We start from the raw sequence: 13,338 nt of genomic DNA on the forward strand, positions 1-13,338 counted from the left end.
GTCAGGTGTGCAGCCTGGCTCCAGCTCACTCCATCCCATCTCCCAAGCCACAAAATCTTACTGGGCAACCAGGCCCCTCTAAATGTCATTTGATGCACAAGCACCCCCAGCACTCTGGGTTTACTTTCTCCACCCCTCTTCACCCTCCCTGTGCTTTAGAATCAAGCCTGTTCACAAAGCCAAGGGAAAATTGTTTTCTGGAATTGCCACTCTCATACTTTCATAACTCTACCTTTCACAGATGCCTTCACATTCCTGCACATGCTCAGGAAGGTTCCTATTGCTTTTTGATCTTTTCTGAGCAGAGTGACCTCTTCTTGCCTCATCTGCAGCAGTTCTTTCAGGCTTCTCTGGAGTGGTTCCTTTTCTTCACCTGGCAGTTGCTGGTGCTCTGAAAGAAAACCCATCTGCAGTCACAAAGCAGATGCTTCCCACCCCCTGCACCCCTGAGTCAGGTTTGGGTTTGCAGTCACAAACTACACAGTGACAACCCAAATTGGAGCTGGGAGCATCACGTAAAGGCCTAAGGGCAGCACTGCAAACTGCTGGAACACCTCATGAACATTCCTGACCCCTGAAGCATCAGCAGAGCAGCCCACCCATCACAGCAAGGATGCTCTAAGCCAACCACGCCACTTTTCAACATGTCTCTTACTTGTCTCCCAAATACAGATGAACTGTTTTTCATGTTGGAGAACCTCTTCCAGATGTTTAACAAGGATGGAGCCTTTCTCAATGGCATCAATGACACTCTCAAACACAGAGTCTGCTGTGTCTATCACATTCTTTGCTTCATCTGTGAGATTTCCTATGAGGTTTCTGTTTCTTCCTGTTCCAGAAACAAAGTATGTCAGACCTAGATCAGCCCTGCTTCCCGAGCCCCAGCCAGAATCAGCAACTATTCCACATCATTGTACAGAGGCCTTCCATTTCCTACTGAACCCCTACCCAAGAGCCTGTGGACTCCACACTCCAACCCCTCATGTCTTTCTGAACAAAAATCAGGATCTCAGGGAGCAATTGGGAAACCTTTCACAGAGAACCTATACCTAAACCCTGTGGAGCAAACACAAGCCACCTGGACCCATTCACATGACCAACACCCAGGCATTTTTGTGTGGCAATAACTTGTAAAAACTTCTCAGAGGAAGAAGTTTTGGTTTACAAATTCTGAGGCAGCTGCAGTGCATTAGCACAAGAGGAATACTGGAGTCCTCTTTCTTGGCCTTTTCTCTCCAAAAGCACGCTGAGTATCTCAGACTTTGAGATGAGGGACACAAACAAGAGCAGGACAGTTTCTCTCTGGGTTTGCTGCTCTGCACTGTGGCAGCAGCAAGGCAGAGAACAGCTCCTCAGAGCCTCCTATAAATCTCCCTACAAACATACCATTAAAGCTGAAGATTTGTTTGATGTCAGGCCACGTCAGCAGGTGGTGCAGAATCTGATCAAAGCTGCCCTCAGAGTGCCCACTCCTGATGGGCCACGACTTCTCAATGATGGTGGACACGAGCTGGCTGAACCGGCCCAGGCTGTAAGCTGAGATCCTCTCCAGGAGATTGTTCTGCATCTGCCAAGGCATGAGGAGAGGGCAGGCATGAACCAGGGTTGGGCCACACTGCACTGATGCCAGGGAGGCTCCGGTGCGGAGGCAGGTTCCACAAAAGCCATGTGCCATGACTGACACCAGAATTCACTATGGAAATGCATTAACAAGTCTTCCTCATGGACGCTTTAGCAGTGGATACTCATTTCCTGATTTCTTGTCAATATTTTTTGTTAGGTTAACAAACTTAAACAATCCACAGCAACTCAAGCAACATCCAACTCTCCTTCCACCACAAGGCACATCCCTGTGCTGTGCAACAGCATTTCTGTGCAGTGGGAAATTTGACTTTCCTTTCTCCTACCTTCCCTACCTTTCCATTTCTACTTTTCTTTCCTACCTGTCCCTTCCCTACCAGGGCAAATGCCCTACCTGGCAGGCTGCAGTTACAGCCTCTGTGGCACAGTTCTGGAAGCACAAGTCGATGGAAGAGTCCAGATCTGTGAACGTCTGTTTCTGACAGCAGTACACCAAGATTTGGTTCACCGGAGGCTCCTAGAGGGTAGAAGAGAGATTTCTTATCAACTTAATTTCCAAAGTGTTTCTTCTGACATGAAGGAGTGCTGCTATCAGGACAATAAAAGGAACTAAGTTTCCCAGTGGGGCCAAGCCTTAGCCCATTTCTCAGGGCCTGGAAAAGAGATGAAACTAAAAAATCCTTGGGAAATATTTTAATTATTTTAATCTGAAGCTTGTGATTATTCAATATTCATCTCTCCAAGACAATCTTACAGCAGGAAATCTTTGTTTTCTGATTACACCATGAAAACTAATGGCTTAAAGAATTTTTAACTGCTGTAGAAAGGAGATGAGGAGATACACAAGGCCACTTTAGAAGGGACTTACACATATGGATGTGCATTTGGGAGCCTGAACAACAGCATTTCTGCACAATGAATGAAACGAGAAGCACCAGCTTTGTTTCTCTGAGCCCTTAGGTGTTTACTTTACACCCGCTCGTTCTTAAAACTATAGAGGTGGTAATTGCTCAAAATGTGCCATTTGATTTGAAGCACCAGGACGTCATTCCAGCCCTGCAGCTGGACAGGCCACTGACACCAAGATCACAGTGAGGTAAGTTGTCACAGCCCGTTTTTGAGCCTCCAGAACAGGGCTTATAACAGCAATGGCAATTTTTACAACCAAAGGCACCATGTTTCCAGATGCCTCTTCTCTAAGCACAGTAGAAGATGGTCTATTCCCCCTGAACCACCAGCTATGGCTGCCTGGAGTCTCCCCTACCTCCTGGATTCTTTTCTGCAGATCTGCAAGTAAAGTCATCTTCCATGTCTTGGTGAACTGTTCATCTGGAAAGCTGATACTCACAAACGTATTCCAGGCCTGCAGGGGAGAAGCAAACAAACCCCAAACCACTGAGTGCTGAGATCTAATAGTCTGAGAAAGAAATGAAAAGACCAGTGTGGAAGAGAGGCCCCACACTCCTCAGTCAACCTGCAGTCCTTCCACATGTTTCCATCCAGAGCTGCAAAAGGCAGTTCTTAAGCCTAAACAGTGTGTAAATGTCTCAGCTGCTGAAGGAGACATTAGATGAACCACTTCCACTTTGCTGCTGGAAACTGCCTCAGGGACGGTTGGGAGCAGCAGATCAGGGGCTGCTCTGAGCTTTGCCTGCTGGAAGGCCTGAAGGACAAGCAGTGGGACATACGGGGCAGGGGAAGACAACACCAAAAAGGGGCAGAAATGGCTCTTGGAACAGCTGACAAAAAGCAGAACCAAGGTGAGCTGAGCAGCACCCAATTCCTGCCCTTTGCTCCTCAGCGCTGCAGTTCCCAGCAAAGAGCCATTAGACTCAAGACTTTATGGTTAAGCTACAGTAAAACACCTTTTTATTCATATTAGAAGATGACAAACCTTAAGTTCCCAACGAAGACAGAATGTCACATGGTGCTGGTACTCCCTCAGTAACTTCTCTTTTAAAGTGTTTCTGAACCAGGTTCGAGCATCTCTCAGAGCTTCACTGAACGTGTTTCCCACTGGACTTTCCTGCACAGCATCTCTTGGAACCTGCCACACACAGGAGACAAAAAAACAAGAACAGTTCAAGCAGGAGAGTAACATATAACTGATTTAAATCAGTATTTCTAAAAAGAAGACCTAAATGTATCCAAAGCACAAAAATGTCCAGCAACAGATCTACCACTGTTTGAATAAAGAGCAGAGAGAGGCTGAGAAAATGCAATGCTTACAAAGAGCTTGTGCTTTAGAATGTTTGTTCCAGGAAGCAAAGACAAAACATGTTTACAAAAACCAGACATAAAACAAAGCTTATGAGAGCCAAACTGAGCATTTGACAATAGTTTCAATAAGAACCAAAATCTTTAGCTGATTTCACAACTTTTTGAAAGTACCACAGTCTTGGTTAGAGTGGCAAGTTCTCCAAACTGAGAATGGATCTGATCTAAACCCAGTCTGTTGTACCATACTTGTAATATTTCTGGATATCTTGCTCATACCAAGCCAAGAGTGGTTTCTTGGTACTCACTGCTGTGGGTTGAAGTTTGGCAACCTTGGAAATCAGCATGGCAGCAGTGCCAGGAACTGAGTACCACATCCCATCCCTTGTGGACTTGCAGAGCCTCTTGTGCAGGTTGATGCAGCAGGTCAAGCAGGACTGCCAAGAGAGAGTGTCCAGAGCTCTGCAGGGCAGCAATACAGAGAAGGAATTAATTTTCTGCTCAGAAGAAAAATTAAAAAAAAATAAACCCCCCATCAACAGTGGCAGCTAACCATCCCTCCCTCAAATGGATTCAAAAAATAGGATAAAAATGCAGGATTCTTTTATTCACACAGATATCGAGGCACACACTGAAGCTACAAGCACGGCCCCAGCCCTCAGGCCTCATGCAGATGAAGGACAATGCTCTCCCAAAGTGCAATTACCTGGCTGGTGGCTCATCCAAGGCTTGCAGCACTGTCTGTAGAACATGCTTTACCTACAGAAAGACAGAAATATTAAACTGTGGAAGAAATCTTACAGAGTGGTTTCTCCTTAGCTGAGTGGGAGCTGTGAGAGAGGGAATTCACTCTTCTTCCATGTCTCCTCGAATGCTTTTATGAATATACTATAAAATTGCAAAACTTATTTACTGGATGTTGGAGCCAACACACGGGCGGCTTTTATTCGTACAAACCAAACCTGCACTTCTTACAATCTAGGAGCTTAAAACTTATTATTAGGTGCAACATCCTGGTCCTGCTGTCCTCACACAAATAACAAGTGTCTTTACAGCAGCAAGAAAATCTCCCAAAAACACCAGCCCCCTTTGCCCAACCAGTTTGAGGTACATGTCTGAAGAGCTCAGAACTAAAATATTTGCTATCATTGACAAAAAGCACATCCAGCTAAGCACACCCTTCTCTCATCAATGCCAACAACACTTTGCTACAGATACACCCTCAAGTCTCCTCTTAGGAGTCTCTGACTGCAGAGACTCCTTTGGCTTCTAGCCAAGTTTGAAGCTCTTTGTGCTGTGACCTGCTACCAACCCCAACCCCTCAGTGATGGTCAGCTCTGCTAAAAGACACCCAACAGTCCAGTCTGAGTCTATCCCGGAGCTTGATAAATGTGCCAGAAAACAAACCTGACAGTTACTCCACGAAAGGTCAGTGTTCTCTAATCTGCACAAAACACCTTGAAGAGTAACTAACAAATCACTGGAGAAACCTTCTATGAACTCAGCCAGCTTCCCCAGGGGCACCACACAGAGCCAGGACTTGACCAGAATCGTATCAAATTCCATCAAGTATTTCTTTTCTTCCATTAGTTGCAGCAGGGTCACTCTGGAGGGAAGACAAAACAAAATCTTCAAGTTTCCAAGGTACAAAAGGTCAAGAGCTTGTTCAGCCTACAGAGGAGTCTCATTCTCAGTCCTGTGCTTTTTCACTGCAGCTGAGGATCAGCGGAAGTCCCTGAGGCCCAATGGCAGAGGCAGAGCCAAACTGCTGAGCAGAAGGGCTCAATGAAAAATAAACTCCAGGTCTTGCTCAGACTCGGCACAACACACATCATGATCTGCTTGCTCCCACCTGCTCCACAGCTGGCAGAACTGAGGGGGTTTGTGTCTCAGAGGTCACACACTGCCCAGCTGGGCTGCTCTCCGTGATCTCTGAGCAACCACTATGGCTGTGCCCAAATACTCCAAATATCCACCACCAACATGCTATGTTTGCACTTTTTGAAAAGAAGGGGGATGAAAAAAGACTTAAAATAAGGTGATCACCACGAACTACAGCACCAAGACACTGGTTGTTACCAGGAATTCTGGAAAACTCACGGATCTTGCTTCTTCCTTGTTTCAGCAAACGAAAGCCCTTCCAGCCCTGCCCAGGCATCCTCCTCCACTTTCAAGTGCTCCTGCACAGGAGCAGCAAAGGAATGCAGAAGGGGAAGGACCCACACCCACTGGTCCACTCCATCTTCAATGCATCTCTGGCAGAGATTTACCAGGTAACCCTTCAAGCTAAAAAAAACCAAAACAAAACAAACACAGTGAGTGAAAGAACAGCTCTATCCAGGCCTTGAGAACATGCTTGGGGCTCAGTCTCCCTATCTACCTTCAATTAACCTCTGACCATCGTTTTAGCTCCACATTACCTTCAGTGGAGAGTGCACATGTAAAGGTTTAAGAGCTGTAACATTCCTGAATCTCTCTGCACAGACCCTCCTACCTGAGCACTAAGAAATCCCAACTCTTTATCTACAGTTTCCTCATGACCCTCCCCAGCCCTGTGACACCCACACAGAGCCAGGCACTCTGGGAACAATTCTTGGCCTTCTTGGTTGGGCTGGAACACTACAAAGGTCTCCAAAAAGAAATGTAATAGTTGTGCAAGTGAAGAACTAGAAATCCAAGTGCCAGATAAGCAGTCAGATTACAGTCTGATAAGCACACACTCCATGGAAAAATCAACAAAAAATATGGAGTGATGCATATCATAGGAGTAACGGAGAATCCAAATGTGGCATTTAAAATTAAAGAGCAAATACATGATGATCCTGATCACTGGAATTTGTAAGTATGAATAGCAAACAGGTAAGAAGCCAGAAACTGCTTGACAGAAAAGGATAACAAATAAGACTATATATATAAAAAAAACCACAACAGTTTTAACTCAATCTACAGCTCTGGCAACAGTGACAAGTTACAATAAGGGAAATCTGTTTGGACAAATGTGACTGTGAGAAAGCTTCAGAGAGGCTGGGCAATCTTCATCCTGGAGTTTTTCAGAACCTCATTGCCTGGATGTCAGCCCTGCTTCAAGCAGGAGGTTGCAACCAAGACCTCTAAGGATACCCTCAAATGTAATTTTTTTTCTGATTCTCTAGTAGGAAAGAGTTGGATTCCTGATTCTTTTATCAAAGGGTGCTACACTTGCATCAAAACCAGCCCAGTCAGTTACTGGGTATGTGGAGCACTTACAAGACAACTCCTTCAAAAGCCTTTTTGACGTGATCAATCTCATCCTGTACGGCTTGTTTTGACACCTTATCCAAGCACAAGAGGCTACACAGGTCAACCAGGTTTTGTTTAGATGCTGGAAGTGAAAAGTCCTCAACTACCGTGAGGATGGTGAGCCCCAGAGCCAGTTTGCTTTTGATGACCCCTTGCGATGCTTCTGGAGCAAAAGAAGGAAGAGCTATTTTCTTCATGTAGTTGAGCAGCAAATCCTTCACCTGGGATAAAGAAGGGAAGAAACAAACCAACCACAGTGTTAGTTTTTTTCTGCTGAAGCCATTTTCTTCTCCCCATTACAGCGAGGCCACGAGACAGCCCTGGACAGCCCAGAATGGCACTGACCACCCCAGAGCACCAGGTGTGGACCCACCACCTGTGACAGTTTGGTGTCCCTCTTCAGCTCCCACCACTCAGCTACTGGTCCCCTTCCCCACACCCAGCAGAACTGGGGAGTGCCAAGGGACCAGGGCAGGTCTGGGGAAGGGAGCCATGAGCGGAGCAGTTGTACACCTCACACCACCTTGAGCCACCATCACATCCCATGAGCAGCCTCCTCCAGTTTCCCCAAGGACTCAGGCTGTGCTGGGAGTCAAAAAACGGAGACAGATTTCTGTCCTCACCCACAGCCCCAGAAGCCACTCTGGAACCATGTCCATGGGGTCCACAGTACTGTGGTGCTTGGTGACACCCAAATCACCATGGTGAGAACCAGCAGGGGCATGGAACACCCACACTGCTGAGCTGGGCAGCTGTGCCAGCTTGTGGCCTCTCCCACGTCACCAGGAGCAGGGAGCCTGCAGAGTTAGAAAGGAGCAGCTCTGACACTGCTCTGAAGCCCCAAAGAAGACAACATGCCATTTCTGCCATATTTCTCAATTATGTCAAGTAAGACATTTTGGACTCCAGAAGCCCTGTTGGCATCACTGCTTAGCCCAGGATCAGGAGGAGACTCTTCCAAAAACAAGGCAGGTTTGGAGTCAGAGACAAGTGCAGAGAAGTTGGTGACAGAGTCAAGCTCAGGAAATTAATATCCAAACAAAACCCACTCAGGTACGAAGTCACCATGTCACAGTTCTGCTGGTGACCCACATGGGATCTCAGAACCACACCTAGAACTGCACAGGTGCTACTCAAGTCCCTCAGGCAGCTGGTGGCAGTCACCCCAGAAGGATCCATGCTGCTTCCGCTCCTCAACTTTGACTGGAAAAACAAAGTTAACCCAGCAAGGCCAATGGCAAAATTAAAGTTTGGGTTTGGTAACTGAATGTCTGTTTTCTGGTCTCTGTGAAAGAGAAGGGATTGATTACCTGCTTCTCGCCAAAGTTTAACTCTGTCCAGAGCATTTTCCCACCATCATACACCCTCTGGGCCATGGTAACGTCATAAAACTGGTACAGCTGGAAGCGAAAGTTCCTCAGGTTTTCAGGACTCCAGGTTTCAAGAATGCTGAAGATGTTTTCTAACATAACATTGGCAGCTATTTTCTTCCCTTGCACCACTTCTTTGTTTTTATCACCGATAACTGAATTCCAAAGGTTTTTCAAAAAAGGCGGCTTTGCACACACAATGTCATCATACTGGTGCCACTCTGGAATAGCAACACAACAGGAAAACAATCATTGGAATCACATCCCTTCACTCTTCCAACTGCCCACAAAAATACCCCCACCAGCCCATTAAGCTTTCAGCTGCAGTCAGTGCCACCTAACAGGAATGCTGGTCCATGTGGCACTTGAGATCAGCCCACAGAAAGACCAGGGATAGCCCCAACGTGCAGGTCCAAGCTCACCTCCATTGTTGAGTAAGGTGCTTCTTATCAATAAGCAGCGATTCACAATGTCACTCAACAATGGAGGCTTGTAAATGAACTCATACTGCCCCTTCCCACCGGTCACCCAGTACTTGTAAGGAATGCATTTATCCAGGATTTCTTTTCTGAGAGTTACAGTGCCTTCAATGAGGTATCCATGCTCTTCCAAAATCCTAGGAAACACAAAACACAGCAAAGGGAGGCAAGGACATGTCAGCTGATCTACAGACTTTCTTTTCCATGCACTACTCCATTTCAAATCAGAATGGTGATTATTCTTTCACAGAAAAGTTTTAGAACAGTTTTTTCCACTGTGAAACCTCCTGCAGCAACACCGACCTACAGACACAAAGCCAAAGCCTTGCACATGAACTGAGCTACCACACTGATCCTGTTCTCCAGTGTGTGCCTCAAGATGCTTACCTGGTGCAGTTCATCTCACAGATATTGTCCTTCCAGTTGGCATAGGGAGAAATGCCTTCAGCTCTGATGAACACTTTTTGGGTCTCGGGGTTTAGCTTGAAGTCTTTGGATAATATTGCATGGAAATACACTGTAACACCATTATTGCGGCTCACAGAACTGCAAGAAGGAGTCGGAAGGGAAACAGAAAGAATTGGGGGGGTTTTAATTGTACAAATCATTATAAACCACAAATCAGATTTGAACCACCAGCTGACTGGCTGCCAGACCCATAATTTCTGGCAGCAGTTTGCTCAGACTGATATCAGAGCAAGACGGGTACAAAGCCCAGTGCAAAACATCAAAACAGGCTCCTAAGGGCAGCAGGAAATGCTCTGGCCCAGCAGAGTCACCTGCAATGGCTAAGCTCTCTCCCTCTTCCAGCTCACACACATTAAAAACAGCTCTTCACACCATTAATCTAAAGAGCTCGGTGTGTGAAGCACATGTTGCTCATAAGAGCAAGACACAGGAGGGTGATCTCTTTTCCACTCAGCAGATACTCAGGCAGGTTCAAGCACCAGGTGTACCACCTTACCCAGTAATCACCTGTGCTGCAGCTCCCATTAAGCCCTGGCCCGTGCAGGAGCACTTCTGTTTTAAGGCAATTTTATCTCCACACATTCAAGGTGCACACAGACCTAATTACAGTACCTCAGTGCCCCACCTCAGCCTGGCGTCCTCTAGTCCTCCTCATATCACCTCCTGTTAGTGAGGAATGCTGGGGAGCAGCAGGGTTGTTCTCACCTTTCTTTAATCTTCTCTACACGACCCTGGTTGCTTTGTTCCTTTTTGTTCTTGCCAGTGTCTTTTGCAGCTGCAGCACCATCCTTTCTGGCAGCCTCAGCTCCTTTGGTGGGACTGGTCTTCTCACTCTCTTTAGGCTTTGCCTCACTTGGGGTCTTATTTTTCTCCTTTGTGTTTTCATTCTGAAACAGGGAGACAAGACAATGCCCAATGAAACAAAAGACCCTGGAAGTACAAATTCTCAGCCAGGTGGGGCTACCCAGCACTCACAGCACACTGCCAGCTTCATCCTCCTGCATACACTGATCCCTCACCGAGGGAGATGGTGGTTAAGGAAGATAGCGCAGATGGAAGAGGAATCCAACACAAACACACTGGCAAGCAGCCAAGCCAGCGAGCCACAGGTGTCAGAGGATGGGGCATAAAGAAAGTGAAAAGCCACAGCAACTTCCAACTTACCAGGCCTGTGCAAGAGCAGAGCACAGACACCTGCAAAGCACAGAGATTCCCTGTCTGAGGAAACCCCAGAGCTCTCTGGAGAGCACAGCTTAAGACCTGGCTGCAGAGGAGACCCCTCCCAGCTCCTGGGGGTAACTGAGTGACACCTCAGTGAGAACTGGCTGGAACTAACACCCAGGAGAGCAGAACTCTGACAAGAACCCCCCCCCATAGTGCCCCTACTTCCACCCCATATTCCCAGCTTCAAGCTCCTCAGCTTCACTGACAGCACAAACAAGACCCAGTGACAAAGGGAAGCTTGGCCCAACTCAGTGCAATACTCTCTGGAGAGTTCACACCCACCTTGCCTGTGGAACAAGCCCCCTGCTGCTTGGGGTCCTGCTTATCCTTCCCAGTCTGTGGGCTCTGGACCACAGGTGAGGTCTTTGTGTCCGGTTTCCTTTTGGGCTCCTTGGCAGGAGATGGGTTAGGGGCAATGCTGGCTCCCTTCTCTGCTGAGGCCAGTTCCTTAGTGCTGCCCTGGGTCTGGGAGTCTGCTCTGGCTTCTGGAAGCTGCTCAGGGCCACGACTGCCCTGGGTCTGGGAGTCTGCTCTGGCTTCTGGAAGCTGCTCAGGGCCACGACTGCCCTGGGTCTGGGAGTCTGCTCTGGCTTCTGCAAGCTGCTCAGGGCCACGACTGCCCTGGGTCTGGGAGTCTGCTCTGGCTTCTGCAAGCTGCTCAGGGCCACGACTGCCCTGGGTCTGGGAGTCTGCTCTGGCTTCTGGAAGCTGCTCAGGGCCACGACTGCCCTGGGTCTGGGAGTCTGCTCTGGCTTCTGCAAGCTGCTCAGGGCCACGACTGCCCTGGGTCTGGGAGTCTGCTCTGGCTTCTGCAAGCTGCTCAGGGCCACGACTGCCCTGGGTCTGGGAGTCTGCTCTGGCTTCTGCAAGCTGCTCAGGGCCACGACTGCCCTGGGTCTGGGAGTCTGCTCTGGCTTCTGGAAGCTGCTCAGGGCCACGACTGCCCTGGGTCTGGGAGTCTGCTCTGGCTTCTGGAAGCTGCTCAGGGCCACGACTGCCCTGGGTCTGGGAGTCTGCTCTGGCTTCTGAAAGCTGCTCAGGGCCACGACTGCCCTGGGTCTGGGAGTCTGCTCTGGCTTCTGCAAGCTGCTCAGGGCCACGACTGCCCTGGGTCTGGGAGTCTGCTCTGGCTTCTGGAAGCTGCTCAGGGCCACGACTGCCCTGGGTCTGGGAGTCTGCTCTGGCTTCTGGAAGCTGCTCAGGGCCACGACTGCCCTGGGTCTGGGAGTCTGCTCTGGCTTCTGGAAGCTGCTCAGGGCCATGCCTGCCCTGGGTCTGGGAGTCTGCTCTGGCTTCTGGAAGCTGCTCAGGGACACGACTGCCCTGGGTCTGGGAGTCTGCTCTGGCTTCTGCAAGCTGCTCAGGGCCACGACTACTCCGTTCCACATCAGCCCTGACAGTTGCCTCATGCTCTGTGGTTCTTCCATCCCCCAGACTGTCCCTTGGGGCTGCAGAGCTGGGAGCCGAGGCAGCCCTGTTGTCTGTGCCGCTCTGCTTTGGTGGGGTCAGCACATCTGTTTCCAGGCTGCCAGCTTCCTTCCCCAGGTGATCCAGCACCCTGTCACCTTCAGGTGTGCCTCCACTGGCACCAGCAGCATCTGATTTTGCTACCTCACTGCCAGTGGGTTGGATTTCTTGTGGAAAAACACACGTATCAGTCAATTCTGTGGTTTGAGCTGGTGCTGCACTGAGAGGTGGCAGAGAGTCTTGTTCCCCGGAGGTAGAAGGACATTTCTTTGCTTTCTTCCTCTTCTTTTTCTATTAAAAAGAAAACAGAAACAAACACCACAATGAGTGTTTATTCATTGTCACAGAGAAATTCTTTGTCACTTCCTCCCTTGCAGCAACTACTGACATCTTCCTGCAGCACCGGATAAAGGGAGAGCAATCAGGAAGAACAGGGACAAGGACAGCTTGTGAAACGCTCCCAGCTCCTGAGAATTCCCCAGTTTCAATATTCGAGCCTTGCTCAGCAGGAGCACAGAGCAGCACTGCAGCGAGTTGTTCCCCAGGAGCAGTGACAGTGCTGAGGGAGCTGCAGGGCCCAGCACAATGTCAGCAAACACAGCCTGGGCTCCTGGAGAAAGCCGGGCTGCAGCTCCCCGGTGTGGCCAAAGGGATCTGCAGCACAGCCCCGCTGCTTCACAGTGCAACAACCATCTCAGCTGCTCCTCAGCACCCACCAAGAGCCTCACCTTCCTCCTTGGCATCTCAGCAGAGTCACCAGCCCCGCACTGAGCTGAGGGCAGGGAGCTGTCACTTGGAGCTGTCACATCCTCCAGCAGCGATGATCCCTCTTCTTCCTCCTGTGCTTCAGCAGAGGAAGTAGTCCCACCTGCAGTGCATTCTGGTGTGGTGTCCGAGGTGTTGATCAGAGGTCTTGCATTACCCATTAGCAATCCTCCCTCTCTCTCCTTTGTTTCAGTGGTGGAAGAAGGCCAAGCAGCACTTTCTCCCTTCTCCCCTGCTCCTGCATCAGGGACTGGAGAGACCTGCACTTCTTTTCTCTCTGCAGTGGAGGGAAAGTTCATTGTTAAACTAGAGACTCACCCCGCAGTGGGGTCACAGAATGGGAAGGAAGGGACCTTAAAGCTCATCTCATTCGGCCCCCTGCCATGGGGAGGGACACCTTCCACCAGACACTTCAATCTCATGGATGGGGGAGAATCAGAAAGAAATGTAAAACTCACGTGTTGAGATAAAGACAGTTTAATAGGCCA

The 13,338-nt window shown here is 48.9% G+C and overlaps 1 protein-coding gene across 2 annotated transcripts in view; it reads right to left on the reverse strand.

Annotated features, from left to right (window-relative positions):
• The window catches only part of RNF213 (ring finger protein 213), a 48,527-nt gene that overhangs the window by 32,229 nt on the left and 2,960 nt on the right, over positions 1–13,338 (reverse strand). For both annotated transcript variants that reach the window (XM_071573927.1, XM_071573928.1), the window contains exons 3-19: positions 12,814–13,127; positions 10,901–12,376; positions 10,100–10,281; positions 9,314–9,472; positions 8,870–9,063; positions 8,388–8,668; positions 7,045–7,298; positions 5,899–6,084; positions 5,206–5,404; positions 4,505–4,557; positions 4,107–4,260; positions 3,476–3,628; positions 2,846–2,944; positions 1,976–2,098; positions 1,387–1,567; positions 656–829; positions 233–391 (exon numbers count right to left, since the gene is read on the reverse strand). In XM_071573927.1, the coding sequence (XP_071430028.1) occupies positions 233–391; positions 656–829; positions 1,387–1,567; positions 1,976–2,098; positions 2,846–2,944; positions 3,476–3,628; positions 4,107–4,260; positions 4,505–4,557; positions 5,206–5,404; positions 5,899–6,084; positions 7,045–7,298; positions 8,388–8,668; positions 8,870–9,063; positions 9,314–9,472; positions 10,100–10,281; positions 10,901–12,376; positions 12,814–13,127 (4,341 nt within the window). The remainder of the gene's footprint in view (positions 1–232; positions 392–655; positions 830–1,386; positions 1,568–1,975; positions 2,099–2,845; positions 2,945–3,475; positions 3,629–4,106; positions 4,261–4,504; positions 4,558–5,205; positions 5,405–5,898; positions 6,085–7,044; positions 7,299–8,387; positions 8,669–8,869; positions 9,064–9,313; positions 9,473–10,099; positions 10,282–10,900; positions 12,377–12,813; positions 13,128–13,338) is intronic.

This window comes from Pithys albifrons, chromosome 19 (genome assembly GCF_047495875.1).
Source record: "Pithys albifrons albifrons isolate INPA30051 chromosome 19, PitAlb_v1, whole genome shotgun sequence".
Taxonomy (NCBI): Eukaryota; Metazoa; Chordata; class Aves; order Passeriformes; family Thamnophilidae; genus Pithys; species Pithys albifrons.